Source organism: Cyanistes caeruleus, unplaced genomic scaffold (assembly GCF_971803275.1).
Source record: "Cyanistes caeruleus unplaced genomic scaffold, bCyaCae1.hap1.1 HAP1_SCAFFOLD_101, whole genome shotgun sequence".
Classification (NCBI taxonomy): Eukaryota; Metazoa; Chordata; class Aves; order Passeriformes; family Paridae; genus Cyanistes; species Cyanistes caeruleus.
Genome location: NW_028255903.1, coordinates 636,637 through 651,078, shown reverse-complemented (window position 1 = coordinate 651,078; position 14,442 = coordinate 636,637). Strand labels below are relative to the sequence as shown.

The window sequence follows — 14,442 nt, the reverse complement described above, 5'->3', positions numbered from 1 at the left end:
TTTTTAGATTTTCTGGACATTTGTGGAGATTTTGTGGGATATTGCAGGAATATGGTTGGGTTTTGAGTAAATTTGTGGAATTTTGTGAGATTTTTCTGCAATTTTGTGGGGTGTTGTGGGATGTTTGTGGAATTTTGAGGAGACATGAAGTATTTTGTGGGATTTTTCTTGAATTTTGTGGACATTTGTGGACATTTTGTGGGATGTGGCTGGAGTTTGGTAGGGTTTTGAGAAGATTGAAGGAATTTTGTAACATTTTCCTGGAATTTTGAGGATTTCTCTTGAATTTCTTGGAATTTGGAGGAGACTTGAAGAATTTTGAGGCAATTTTCTTAGATTTTGTGGAAATCTGTGGACATTTTGTGAGATGTCTGTGGGATTTTGTAATGTTTTGAGAAGGTTTAGGGAATTTTGTGGGATTTTTTTAGAATTTTGAGGAGCTTTTCAAGAATTTTGTGGCAGTTTTCTTGAATTTTGTGGAAATTGGTGGAGACCTGAAGAATTTTGAGGGAATTTTCTTAGATTTTGTGGAAATATGTGGAGATTTTTTGAGATGTCTGGAATTTTGTAATGTTTTGAGAAGATTGTGGGAATTGTGTGGGATTTTTCTGGAATTTTGAGAGTCTTTCAAGAATTTTGTGGGAGTTTTCTTGAATTTTGTGGAAATTTGTTGAGATTTTGTGAGATGGTTATGGAATTTTGTGGGATATTGCGGAAATTTAATGATTTTTGAGGGATTTTTCTTGAATTTTGTGGACATTTGTGGAGATTTTGTGAGATGTTGCAGGAATTTGGTAGAAATTTGAGAAGATTGAGGGAATTGTGAGGGGCTTTTCCAGAATTTTGTGGGATTTCGAGGAGACTTGAAGAATTTTGAGGGATTTTTCTTAGATAATATGGAAATTGGTGGAGAGTTTGTGGGACGTCTCTGGAATTTTGTAATGTTTTGAGAAGATTTAGGGAAGTTTGTGGCATTTTTCTGTAATTCTGTGGGGCTTTTCCATAATTTTCTTTGATATTGAGGAGATTTTGTGGGATGTTTCTGGAATTTTGTGGGATTTTTGTGGGATTTGGTGGAGAGTTGAAGAATTTATGGGATTTTTCCTAGATTTTTTTGGAAATTGGTGGATATTTTGTGAGATGTTGCAGGAATCTGGTTGGGTTTTGAGAAGATGGATGGAATTTTGTGGGATTTTCGTGGAATTTTGTGGAATTTCTGTAGAATTTTGTGGGATATTGAGGAGATTTTGTGGGATTTTGTGGGATGTTTGTGGGATTTTGAGGAGACTTGAAGAATTTTGTGAGAGTTTTCTTGAATTTTGTGGGAATTTGTTGAGATTTTGTGAGATGGTTCTGGAAATTTGTGGGATATTGAAGAAATTTGGGGATTTTTTTGGCATTTCTGTGGACATTCGTGTAGATTTTGTGGGATGTTGCAGGAATTTGGTTGGGTTTTGAGAAGATTTAGGGAATTGTGTGGGGCTTTTCCAGAATTTTGTGGGATTTGGAGGAGACTTGAAGAATTTTGAGGGATTTTTCCTAGATTTTGAGGAAATTGGTGGAGATTTTGTGAGACGTCTCTGGAATTTTGTAATGTTTGGAAAAGATTTAGGGAATTTTGTGGCATTTTTCTACAATTTTGTGGAATTTCTCTAGAATTTTCTGTGATATTGAGGAGATTTTGTGGGATGTTTCTGGAATTTTGTGGGATTTTTCTAGGATTTGGAGGAGACTTGAAGAATTTTGTGGGATTTTTCCTAGATTTTGTGGAAATTGGTGGAGATTTTGTGAGATGTTGCAGGAATTTGTTTGGGTTTTGAGAAGATTCAGGGAATTTTGTGGGATGTTGCTGGAATTTTGTGGAATTCCTCTAGAATTTTGTGGGATATTGAGGAGATTTTGTGGGACTTTGTGGGATGTTTGTGGGATTTTGAGGAGACTTGAAGAATTATGGGGGAATTTTTTTAGATTTTCTAGACATTTGTGGAGATTTTGTGGGATATTGCAGGAATATGGTTGGGTTTTGAGTAAATTTGGGGAATTTTTGAGATTTTTCTGCAATTTTGTGGGATTTTGTGGGATGTTTGTGGGATTTTGAGGAGACTTGAAGAATTTTGTGGGATTTTTCTTGAATTTTGTGGACATTTGTGGACATTTTGTGGGATGTGGCTGGAGTTTGGTAGGGTTTTGAGAAGATTGAAGGAATTTTGTAACATTTTCCTGGAATTTTGAGTATTTCTCTTGAATTTTGTGGGATTTCGAGGAGACTTGAAGAATTTTGAGGCAATTTTCTTAGATTTTGTGGAAATCTGTAGACATTTTGCGAGATGTCTGTGGAGTTTTGTAATGTTTGGAGAAGGTTTAGGGAATTTTGTGGGATTTTTTTAGAATTTTGAGGAGCTTTTCAAGAATTTTGTGGCAGTTTTCTTGAATTTTGTGGAAATTGGTGGAGACCTGAAGAATTTTGAGGGAATTTTCTTAGATTTTGTGGAAATGTGTGGAGATTTTTTGAGATGTCTGGAATTTTGTAATGTTTTGAGAAGATTGTGGGAATTGTGTGGGATTTTTCTGGAATTTTGAGAGGCTTTCAAGAATTTTGTGGGAGTTTTCTTGAATTTTGTGGCAATTTGTTGAGATTTTTGTGAGATGGTTCTGGAATTTTGTGGGATATTGAGGAAATTTAGTGATTTTAGTGGGATTTTTCTTGAATTTTGTGGACATTCGTGGAGATTTTGTGAGATGTTGCAGGAATTTGGTAGAAATTTGAGAAGATTGAGGGAATTGTGAGGGGCTTTTCCAGAATTTTGTGCGATTTGGAGGAGACTTGAAGAATTTTGAGGGATTTTTCTTAGATTTTTCTGGAAATTGTTGGAGATTTTGTGAGATGGTGCAGGAATTTGGTTGTGTTTTTAGAAGATTGAGGGAATTTTGTGGGATTTTTCCTGGAATTTTGTGGAATTTCTCTAGAATTTTGTGGGATATTGAGGAGATTTTGTGAGAAGTTTGTGGGATTTTGAGGAGACTTGAAGAATTTTGTGGTATTTTTCTTGAATTTTGTGGCAATTTGTGGACATTTTGTGGGATGTGGCTGGAGTTTGGTCAGGTTTTCAGAAGATTCAAGGAATTTTGTAGCATTTTCCTGGAATTTTGAGGATTTCTATCGAATTCTGTGAGATTTGGAGGAGACTTGAAGAATTTTGAGGGAATTTTCTTAGATTTTGTGGGACATTTGTGGAGATTTTGTGAGATGCCTGTGGAATTTTGTGGGATATTGAGGAAATTTAGTGATTTTTGTGGGATTTTTCTTGAATTTTGTGGACATTTGTGGAGATTTTGTAGGATGATGCAGGAATTTGGTTGTGTTTTGAGAAGATTGTGGGAATTTTGTGGGATTTTTCTGGAATTTTGTGGAAATTCTCTAGAATTTTGTGGGATATTGAGGAGATGTTGTGGGATGTTTGTGGGATGTTTGTGGAATTTGGAGGAGACTTGAAGAATTTTGAGGGATTTTTCCTAGATTTTGTGGAAATTGTTGGAGATTTTGTGGGATGTTGCTGGAGTTTGGTAGGATTTTGAGAAGATTGAAGGAATTTTGTAACATTTTCCTGGAATTTTGAGGATTTCTCTTGAATTTCTTGGAATTTGGAGGAGACTTGAAGTATTTTGAGGAAATTTTCTTAGATTTGGTGGAAATTTGTGGGGATTTTGTGAGATGTCTTTGGAATTTTGTAATGTTTTGAGAAGATTTAGGGAATTTTGTGAGGAATTTCCAGAATTTTGAGGGGCTTTCAAGAATTTTGTGGGAGTTTTCTTGAATTTTGTGGAAATTTGTTGAGATTTTGTGAGATGGTTCTGGAATTTTGTGGGATATTGAGGAAATTTAGTGATTTTTGTGGGATTTTTCGTGAATTATGTGGACATTCGTGGACATTTTGTGGGATGTTACAGGAATTTGGTAAGGTTTTCAGAAGATTGAGGGAATTGTGTGGGGCTTTTCCAGAATTTTGTGGGATTTTTCTTTGATAATGTGAAAATTGGTGGAGATTTTGTGAGACGTGTTTGGAATTTTGTAATGTTTGGAGAAGATTTAGGGAATTTTGTGGCATTTTTCTGCAATTTTGTGGAATTTCTCTAGAATTTTCTGTGATATTGAGGAGATTTTGTGGGATGTTTCTGGAATTTTGTGGGATTTTTCTAGGATTTGGAGGAGACTTGAAGAATTTTGTGGGATTTTTCCTAGATCTTGTGGAAATTGGTGGAGATTTTGTGAGATGTTGCAGGAATTTGTTTGGGTTTTGAGAAGATTGAGGGAATTTTGTGGGATGTTGCTGGAATTTTGTGGAATTCCTCTAGAATTTTGTGGGATATTGAGGAGATTTTGTGGGACTTTGTGGGATGTTTGTGGGATTTTGAGGAGACTTGAAGAATTACGGGGGAATTTTTTTAGATTTTCTGGACATTTGTGGAGATTTTGTGGGATATTGCAGGAATATGGTTGGGTTTTGAGTAAATTTGTGGAATTTTGTGAGATTTTTCTGCAATTTTGTGGGATTTTGTGGGATGTTTGTGGGATTTTGAGGAGACTTGAAGAATTTTGTGGGATTTTTCTTGAATTTTGTGGACATTTGTGGACATTTTGTGGGATGTGGCTGGAGTTTGGTAGGGTTTTGAGAAGATTGAAGGAATTTTGTAACGTTTTCCTGGAATTTTGAGGATTTCTCTTGAATTTCTTGGAATTTGGAGGAGACTTGAAGAATTTTGAGGCAATTTTCTTAGATTTTGTGGAAATCTGTAGACATTTTGCGAGATGTCTGTGGAGTTTTGTAATGTTTGGAGAAGGTTTAGGGAATTTTGTGGGATTTTTTTAGAATTTTGAGGAGCTTTTCAAGAATTTTGTGGCAGTTTTCTTGAATTTTGTGGAAATTGGTGGAGACCTGAAGAATTTTGAGGGAATTTTCTTAGATTTTGTGGAAATGTGTGGAGATTTTTTGAGATGTCTGGAATTTTGTAATGTTTTGAGAAGATTGTGGGAATTGTGTGGGATTTTTCTGGAATTTTGAGAGGCTTTCAAGAATTTTGTGGGAGTTTTCTTGAATTTTGTGGCAATTTGTTGAGATTTTTGTGAGATGGTTCTGGAATTTTGTGGGATATTGAGGAAATTTAGTGATTTTAGTGGGATTTTTCTTGAATTTTGTGGACATTCGTGGAGATTTTGTGAGATGTTGCAGGAATTTGGTAGAAATTTGAGAAGATTGAGGGAATTGTGAGGGGCTTTTCCAGAATTTTGTGCGATTTGGAGGAGACTTGAAGAATTTTGAGGGATTTTTCTTAGATTTTTCTGGAAATTGTTGGAGATTTTGTGAGATGGTGCAGGAATTTGGTTGTGTTTTTAGAAGATTGAGGGAATTTTGTGGGATTTTTCCTGGAATTTTGTGGAATTTCTCTAGAATTTTGTGGGATATTGAGGAGATTTTGTGAGAAGTTTGTGGGATTTTGAGGAGACTTGAAGAATTTTGTGGTATTTTTCTTGAATTTTGTGGCAATTTGTGGACATTTTGTGGGATGTGGCTGGAGTTTGGTCAGGTTTTCAGAAGATTCAAGGAATTTTGTAGCATTTTCCTGGAATTTTGAGGATTTCTATCGAATTCTGTGAGATTTGGAGGAGACTTGAAGAATTTTGAGGGAATTTTCTTAGATTTTGTGGGACATTTGTGGAGATTTTGTGAGATGCCTGTGGAATTTTGTGGGATATTGAGGAAATTTAGTGATTTTTGTGGGATTTTTCTTGAATTTTGTGGACATTTGTGGAGATTTTGTAGGATGATGCAGGAATTTGGTTGTGTTTTGAGAAGATTGTGGGAATTTTGTGGGATTTTTCTGGAATTTTGTGGAAATTCTCTAGAATTTTGTGGGATATTGAGGAGATGTTGTGGGATGTTTGTGGGATGTTTGTGGAATTTGGAGGAGACTTGAAGAATTTTGAGGGATTTTTCCTAGATTTTGTGGAAATTGTTGGAGATTTTGTGGGATGTTGCTGGAGTTTGGTAGGATTTTGAGAAGATTGAAGGAATTTTGTAACATTTTCCTGGAATTTTGAGGATTTCTCTTGAATTTCTTGGAATTTGGAGGAGACTTGAAGTATTTTGAGGAAATTTTCTTAGATTTGGTGGAAATTTGTGGGGATTTTGTGAGATGTCTTTGGAATTTTGTAATGTTTTGAGAAGATTTAGGGAATTTTGTGAGGAATTTCCAGAATTTTGAGGGGCTTTCAAGAATTTTGTGGGAGTTTTCTTGAATTTTGTGGAAATTTGTTGAGATTTTGTGAGATGGTTCTGGAATTTTGTGGGATATTGAGGAAATTTAGTGATTTTTGTGGGATTTTTCGTGAATTATGTGGACATTCGTGGACATTTTGTGGGATGTTACAGGAATTTGGTAAGGTTTTCAGAAGATTGAGGGAATTGTGTGGGGCTTTTCCAGAATTTTGTGGGATTTTTCTTTGATAATGTGAAAATTGGTGGAGATTTTGTGAGACGTGTTTGGAATTTTGTAATGTTTGGAGAAGATTTAGGGAATTTTGTGGCATTTTTCTGCAATTTTGTGGAATTTCTCTAGAATTTTCTGTGATATTGAGGAGATTTTGTGGGATGTTTCTGGAATTTTGTGGGATTTTTCTAGGATTTGGAGGAGACTTGAAGAATTTTGTGGGATTTTTCCTAGATCTTGTGGAAATTGGTGGAGATTTTGTGAGATGTTGCAGGAATTTGTTTGGGTTTTGAGAAGATTGAGGGAATTTTGTGGGATGTTGCTGGAATTTTGTGGAATTCCTCTAGAATTTTGTGGGATATTGAGGAGATTTTGTGGGATTTTGTGGGATGTTTGTGGGATTTTGAGGAGACTTGAAGAATTACGGGGGAATTTTTTTAGATTTTCTGGACATTTGTGGAGATTTTGTGGGATATTGCAGGAATATGGTTGGGTTTTGAGTAAATTTGTGGAATTTTGTGAGATTTTTCTGCAATTTTGTGGGATTTTGTGGGATGTTTGTGGGATTTTGAGGAGACTTGAAGAATTTTGTGGGATTTTTCTTGAATTTTGTGGACATTTGTGGACATTTTGTGGGATGTGGCTGGAGTTTGGTAGGGTTTTGAGAAGATTGAAGGAATTTTGTAACGTTTTCCTGGAATTTTGAGGATTTCTCTTGAATTTCTTGGAATTTGGAGGAGACTTGAAGAATTTTGAGGCAATTTTCTTAGATTTTGTGGAAATCTGTGGACATTTTGTGAGATGTCTGTGGAATTTTGTAATGTTTTGAGAAGGTTTAGGGAATTTTGTGGGATTTTTTTAGAATTTTGAGGAGCTTTTCAAGAATTTTGTGGCAGTTTTCTTGAATTTTGTGGAAATTGGTGGAGACCTGAAGAATTTTGAGGGAATTTTCTTAGATTTTGTGGAAATGTGTGGAGATTTTTTGAGATGTCTGGTATTTTGTAATGTTTTGAGAAGATGGTGGGAATTGTGTGGGATTTTTCTGGAATTTTGAGAGGGTTTCAAGAATTTTGTGGGAGTTTTCTTAAATTGTGTGGACATTTGCTGAGATTTTTGTGAGATGGTTCTGGAATTTTGTGGGATATTGAGGAAATTTAGTGATTTTAGTGGGATTTTTCTTGAATTTTGTGGACATTCGTGGAGATTTTGTGAGATGTTGCAGGAATTTGGTAGAAATTTGAGAAGATTTAGAGAATTGTGTGGGGCTTTTCCAGAATTTTGTGCGATTTGGAGGAGACTTGAAGAATTTTGAGGGATTTTTCTTAGATTTTTCTGGAAATTGTTGGAGATTTTGTGAGATGGTGCAGGAATTTGGTTGTGTTTTTAGAAGATTGAGGGAATTTTGTGGGATTTTTCCTGGAATTTTGTGGAATTTCTCTAGAATTTTGTGGGATATTGAGGAGATTTTGTGAGATGTTTGTGGGATTTTGAGGAGATTTGAAGAATTTTGTGGTATTTTTCTTGAATTTTGTGGCAATTTGTGGACATTTTGTGGGATATGGCTGGAGTTTGGTCAGGTTTTCAGAAGATTCAAGGAATTTTGTAGCATTTTCCTGGAATTTTGAGGATTTCTCTCGAATTCTGTGAGATTTGGAGGAGACTTGAAGAATTTTGAGGGAATTTTCTTAGATTTTGTGGGACATTTGTGGAGATTTTGTAGGATGATGCAGGAATTTGGTTGTGTTTTGAGAAGATTTAGGGAATTTTGTGGGATTTTTCCTGGAATCTTGTGGAATTTCTCTAGAATTTTGTGGGATTTGGAGGAGACTTGACGAATTTTGAGGGATTTTTCTTAGATTTTGAGGAAATTGGTGGAGATTCTGTGAGGCGTCTCTGGAATTTGGTAATGTTTGGAGAAGATTGAGGGAATTTTGTGGCATTTTTCTGCAATTTTGTGGACTTTCTCTAGAATTTTCTGTGATATTGAGGAGATTTTGTGGGATGTTTCTGGAATTTTGTGGGATTTTTCTGGGATTTGGAGGAGAGTCGGAAAATTGTGAGGGATTTTTCCTGGATTTTGTGGAAATTGGTGGAGATTTTGTAAGATGTTGCAGGAATTTGGTTGGGTTTTGAAAAAATTTAGGGGATTTTGTGGGCTTTTTCTTAAATTTTTTGGGAATTTGTGGAGATTTTATCAAATGTTTCTGGAATTTGGTTGGTGTTTGAGAAGTTTCAGGGAATTTTTGGTATTTTTCTGCAATTTCCTGGGATTTTTCTTTAATTTTGTGTATGTTGAGGAAACGTGAAGAATTTTGTGGTGTTTCACTGGATATTTTTCTGGAATATTTCTGGAGTTTTTTCAAATTTGATTTTTGGGATATTTTTGGAATTTAGTGGAATTCTGTGTAATTGCATCAGATTTTTCTGTAATTTCTGGGGTTTTTGTGGATTTTTGTGAATTTTTAAAGAATTTTGTGGGATATTTAAAAGCTTTAGGGATTTTTGTGGGATATTTCTATAATTTTGTGAGATATTTCTGGAATTTTCAGGATTTTGAATCTGTTTGGTGAATTTGGTGGTATTTTTCTGGAATTTTGTGGGAATTTCAGGAAGTTTTGGGGGATTTTTGTGGAATTTTGTGGAGTTTTTCTGGAATTTTGTAGGATTTTGAGAACATTTGGGGCAATTTTTATGAAGATTTTGATAAAAAAGCTGGGAAAAGAAGTGTTAAATCTGCTGAAATTTCAATAAACAATGGAGAAAAGCAAAATCATATAAAGGGACCTAAACTGCGCGCTAAATCCGCATAGTTTGGCCTAACATCAGCCAAATGGGGTTAAAATCATCCCAAGGAGTCCAAAGTGCAACCACCAGGGCATAAAAATGCCCAAAGCGGTGTCAAACCCACTCCAAATGGCCTAAAATCACCCTGGGATCTCCCAAATGGGTGCAAGGTCCACCCTGAAAGTCGCTGGTTTTGCCTCAAATCACCCAAACGGCCCCAACATCAGCCAAAGTGGCCTGAAACGCCCAAAAGGGACCTGAAATCACCCGAAAAGGGCTCGGTTCGAGCGGCACCGGGACTGGGAGCGAGACCCAGATGGAGACCGAGACCGAGACTGAGGCCTAGAGCGGGCCTGAGACTGGGACTGAATCCGGCACCGGCACCGAGAGCGGCACCGCTCCGGGACCGGGACTGAGACCGGGACCGGCACCGCTGCGCCATTGAGATCGACACCGGGACCGGAATCGGCTCCGGGAGTGCCCCGGGACTGCTCCGAGACTGAGAGCGAGGCCAGCACAGGGACTGGGATCAACACCAGGAGCGCTCCCAGAGCAGAACAGGGATCTCCGAGTGTTCTCAGTGTGGGAAGAGGTTTCCCAACAGATCCATTCTCTTCCGGCACTATCGGATTCACAGGGATGAGAGGCCTTTCCGCTGCCCCGACTGCGGGAAGGGCTTCAAGCACAACAGCAACCTGGTCAAGCAGCGGCGCATCCACAGCGGGGAGAGGCCCCACGAGTGTTCCCAGTGTGGGAAGAGCTTCTCACAGAGCTCTCACTTGACCCGACACCAACGGAAGGGAAGCCCTGCGAGTGCCCCGAGTGCGGGAAGAGCTTCGTGCGCTGCTGCAGCTCCATCCCTCACTGGAGGAGCCACCTTGGGCACATTCCTGGAATCCACCTTGGCAATACACCTGGCTGCTTATCCTTCTCCTTTGGCCACAGTTTGCTTCTCATCTCCATCTCTTTGCACTCCAAAAGCCAGGAGGGATCCATCTGTCACCTCAGAACAACTCAATCCCACGCAAAACAGCTCCATTTGACCCCAAAAGGGCTCGATCCCAACTCCAAAGGGCTTGTTCCACCTCAGAAAATCTCAATCCCAGGCTAAAAGAATGGATCCGAAGAAATGCACAATGTCATTTATAACCTACACAACAGTAAGTGAGTAGAATTTTGCCCCTTGGAAGAAATGCTCCAGAGTATATAAAAATACAATATTGGGTTTCAATTACTTATGCTGAACAGCACTGGAAGAAATCCAGGTTGGAATTCTAATACCATTTCAGAGTGTCTTCGTTCTTGCTCCTCTAAGAACATAAAAGCAATGATGCATTGACAGTCAAGGCAATGCACGATAAATGCAGTCTTAGGAAAAACCTTGAGATAATCCAAGTAAATTTGGAGAGCACACATTTCTCTGTATGTTGTACAGTTCCATACATATTGTTGTAATAAATATCTTTCTCATGGCATCAGTAATTACAGGAGCATGCAAGTAAAATGATCATTGCCTTCTCCCCCACCAGTTTTACTCTTTAAATAGATCTTTTAGAGATCAATGTACTTATCCAAAAGAGGACTGAGGGGTTATTTGATCATAGTTTCTAACTGCCTTCTCAGGGTAAAAGTACAGGATATGAAATAACTCTTTCATCTAGCAGCAAACAATACTATGGGTACAAAAGATACAAAAATTCAGGAGAAAATACTTATCAAACTTTTTATTATTATTTTTTTTTTTTTAATATGGAGTGAATGGCCAGTAAATCAAAACATGAAGAAAAGAGTAGATGCCTCATAACTCAATGTCATCAAAGCCAGACTGAATGCTTCTGTGGAAAATCCCAAGCACTAGGTCTAAGTTGTGGCCTTGCAATCAAAACTAACCGATGTGACTGGCCCTAATCGCTTGTGTCTTTAAAACCAACTTCTCCCTCTAATTTGCATTTCTACCTTGCCTTGTATAATGCTGATAGTTTTCATTCACCTATTGAAATACTTCTTCCATTCAAAGCAATGTATGTACTTTACCGTGAGAAATGCACAAACAAGGCTGGGAAATATTTTCATATGTATCCTCTAATTTGGACAAGTAGATACACGGATAAAAGCTGAGATAGGCCAAATAAATTTAGCAGAAGCATGTGAGGACATAATCAGCAGAGTCTGCTGGTGATGCAGAATTGTAGAGGTCAACACTAAGAAAAAAAGTCAAGCTGGACACAAGTATAGGTTTGGACAGAAGTGGGGGGAGAGCAGCCCTACAGAAAAGGATCTGGGGGTGTTGGCTAAAGAGGAGTCAGCAGTGTGCCCCCAGGGAACGTCATGCTGGGGCAAATGAAACACAGCATCATTAATTGGTCAAAAGGGGGAATTACCCAGCAGTGCTGGCAGCTGGGGGAAATGAGGCTGAGCAGCAAACTCTTTGCTCTCTCCAAACACCTGAGGAAGGCAAGGTGCTGATCTCTTCTCCCCAGTATCCAGTGATAAGACAGATGGGAATGGTTCCAAACTGAGCTAGATGAGGTTTAGCAAGCATTTTTATCAATAGACATGGGTCAAACACTTCCTAACAGGCTTCCTAAAGAGATGATTGATGGTTCCAAGCCTGTCTGTTTGAGAGGTACTTGGACAATGAGCTGAATAACATTCTTAACATTTTGCTCAGCCCTGAATTGATTCAAGCAGCTGAAGGAGGCCATGGGACTGCTGGAGACCATGGATAGGATCAGAGGGCTGGAATGCCTCTCCTACGATGACAAGCTGAGAGAGTTTGGTTTGTTCAGCCTGGAGAACAGAAGGCTCTGGGGCAACCTTAAAGCACCTTAAAGGGGGGCTCCAAGAAAGCTGGAGAGACTTTTAAAGGACATGTAGTGATAGGATAAGGGGAAATGGCTTGAAACCAAAAGAAAGTACATTTAGATGAAACGTTAGAAATTCTTTAGGGTGAGGCTGGTGAGGCACTGGAACAGGTTGCCCAGAGAAGCCGTGGGTGCTCCGTGCCTGAAAGTGTTCAAGAGCAGGCTGGACAAGGCTTGGAGTAACCTGCTCTAGAGGAAGGTGTCCCTGCCCGTGGCAGCGTGATTGGAACTAGATGATCTTCAAAGTCCCTTCCAACCCAAGCCATTCTATGATTCTGTCATTCTATGACTGGTGTAGGACTCTTCCAACTGAAATAGTTTTTTCCACTTTTTTTTGTTGTGTGACCTTCATGACTCACTGCTCAGCTCACTGAGGCAATCTGCCTTCCCAACAGGAACAGAAATGGAAAGCCCCATGAAACACTCATCTTAGATGATTTCACACAGCTCAGTCTCCTGGGAAAATACGGCTAAGCAGCTTTTCCAGTCCGTGCACAGTTCTTCATTGACATAATGCATGAATTTGAAGCAGGGCCATCACCTCAGGGTTACTGTAAACTTCCAGACATGGGTGTCACAAGAAACATCAGACTCATATTTGTATTCCAAGTCCATCAGTCTAAGAAAACAGATCTCCTTGCAGAACCACTCTATATCTCAAATATTGAGCTGCCTGCCTTTGCAGGAATAGCTCAAATTGTTCCTGTGTGAAGAAATGCCCTCATACGTAACTTAAATATATACTTTTACAGGAACTTGATCTCAAAGTATGGCTGAGTGGAGCACTTGGTGCTTAAAATGGCAGCAAACTTGTGTTAGTGCTATTCACAGATAGATCCATCCCGAGCAATTCCTTTGATCCTTAACTCTTTCACACTCCCATCCTTGTCATCTCCCTACTTAGCTGCCTACAGACACTCCATCTTAAAATTCAAATAGTTATGTTATTGGAGACACCTTTAATTTTCTGACACCTCTACTTCTCTGACACCTCTCCATATTTTTCTTTACCGTTTGCCACAGACCCTGGAGCACTGTCCCATTCCTGCCCCTCCCTCCTCTCCTCCCCCCAGTCCCAGACGAAAAATCCTATTTTAAGAAAAATCCTATTAAGAAAAAATCCTATTTTTTCTTATCTTCCATCCTCTTGTCTTTTTCCACCTCCATATATGCATCTAGAGACATACACACTATTTTTGTTTGGCTGTGGAAAGTTTGTCTTTTCAGTTCCTTACAAAGTATTTGAAAAGGTAGCATTTTTTTGCATTTAATTAAAGGCCATAAAATATCCCAAATGATGCCTTAGAGAAAAAGGCAGCAAACACTGTTGAAAGTCCTGGCTTGTGGTCACTGATGGAAATCCAGCCCCTTAGCCCAAGTGGAAGGGGCATAGCCCATGTATTTGGAATGACAGTTCTGTGTTCTCTTGGTTAGATTGTGCTCCTGTTATGGAATAAACTGATAAAGTCCTCCAAGAAAGATGAAGCTGTGGTTGGTTGTTTGGGCTTTTAAAAATGATGATTTTTAAATGACACATTGTGGCATCTCCCTATGGCCACAGACTTGCAGCCAGAAGTTACACAGAAAAAAAGGACTGTAGTCTGTCTGCTTTCAAATGTCACACCTGCACTGTGTGAAGAACTCCTGGTGACATTGAGGCCATTTAATTTTGGACCATCTCTTCCTGTTATATGGCAGAGACTAATAACTTTGAACAGTAGCACAGGTCCCGGCAGGTGCCTTGTTTTCCTTGGGCAGCCTTGGCGAGGGGCAGGAGCTTGTGGGCACAGGTGGCTGGTGTGCTCTGTGTGCCTTGTGTGCCTGGCCTGGTGTGGGTTTTGTGCTTTGTGTGGCCTGTGTGCTGCTGGCTGTGGCTCCGAGTCCGCTGTGGCCATAGGCAGCCCTGGTGGCCGGGCTGTGTGCTCTGCGTGTCTGGGCTGTGTTGGTGAGGCTGCGGGGCACGGCAGGAAGGTGAGCGCTCCTGAGAGGGGAAGCAGCGCCTACGGCCAGAGCGCCCTGAGAGCGCCCGATCCCGCCTGATCTCGGAAGCTCAGCAGGGTCATGTAAATCATGTAGGACTTTTCTCCTAACATGAGTATCCTGGGGATTTCTCAGAGCTGTTTTAAAGGAAAATACAGGACAATGTCCTGGATTCCTTCTTTATGTTCCTAGAAAACCTTCTGCTAAGCTGCTTGCCTGTGTCTTCACTATCTAGCCTGAGACTTGGGTGACTAATCCTATTAATTAAGGCAGCATTATGATTAATAGCTCCTTGGATCAGTCAAAGGTAGATAACATGTTGGAGTCT

At 39.2% G+C, this 14,442-nt stretch overlaps 1 protein-coding gene across 1 annotated transcript in view; it reads left to right on the top strand.

Moving 5' to 3' along the window:
- LOC147646330 (maestro heat-like repeat-containing protein family member 7) overlaps positions 1-14,174 on the top strand; it is a 36,439-nt gene extending 22,265 nt beyond the window's left edge. Inside the window, exon 5 of the mRNA XM_086873586.1 lies at positions 14,102-14,174. Coding sequence (XP_086729712.1) covers positions 14,102-14,174 — 73 coding nt within the window. The remainder of the gene's footprint in view (positions 1-14,101) is intronic.
- The last annotated feature ends 268 nt before the right edge of the window (positions 14,175-14,442 follow it).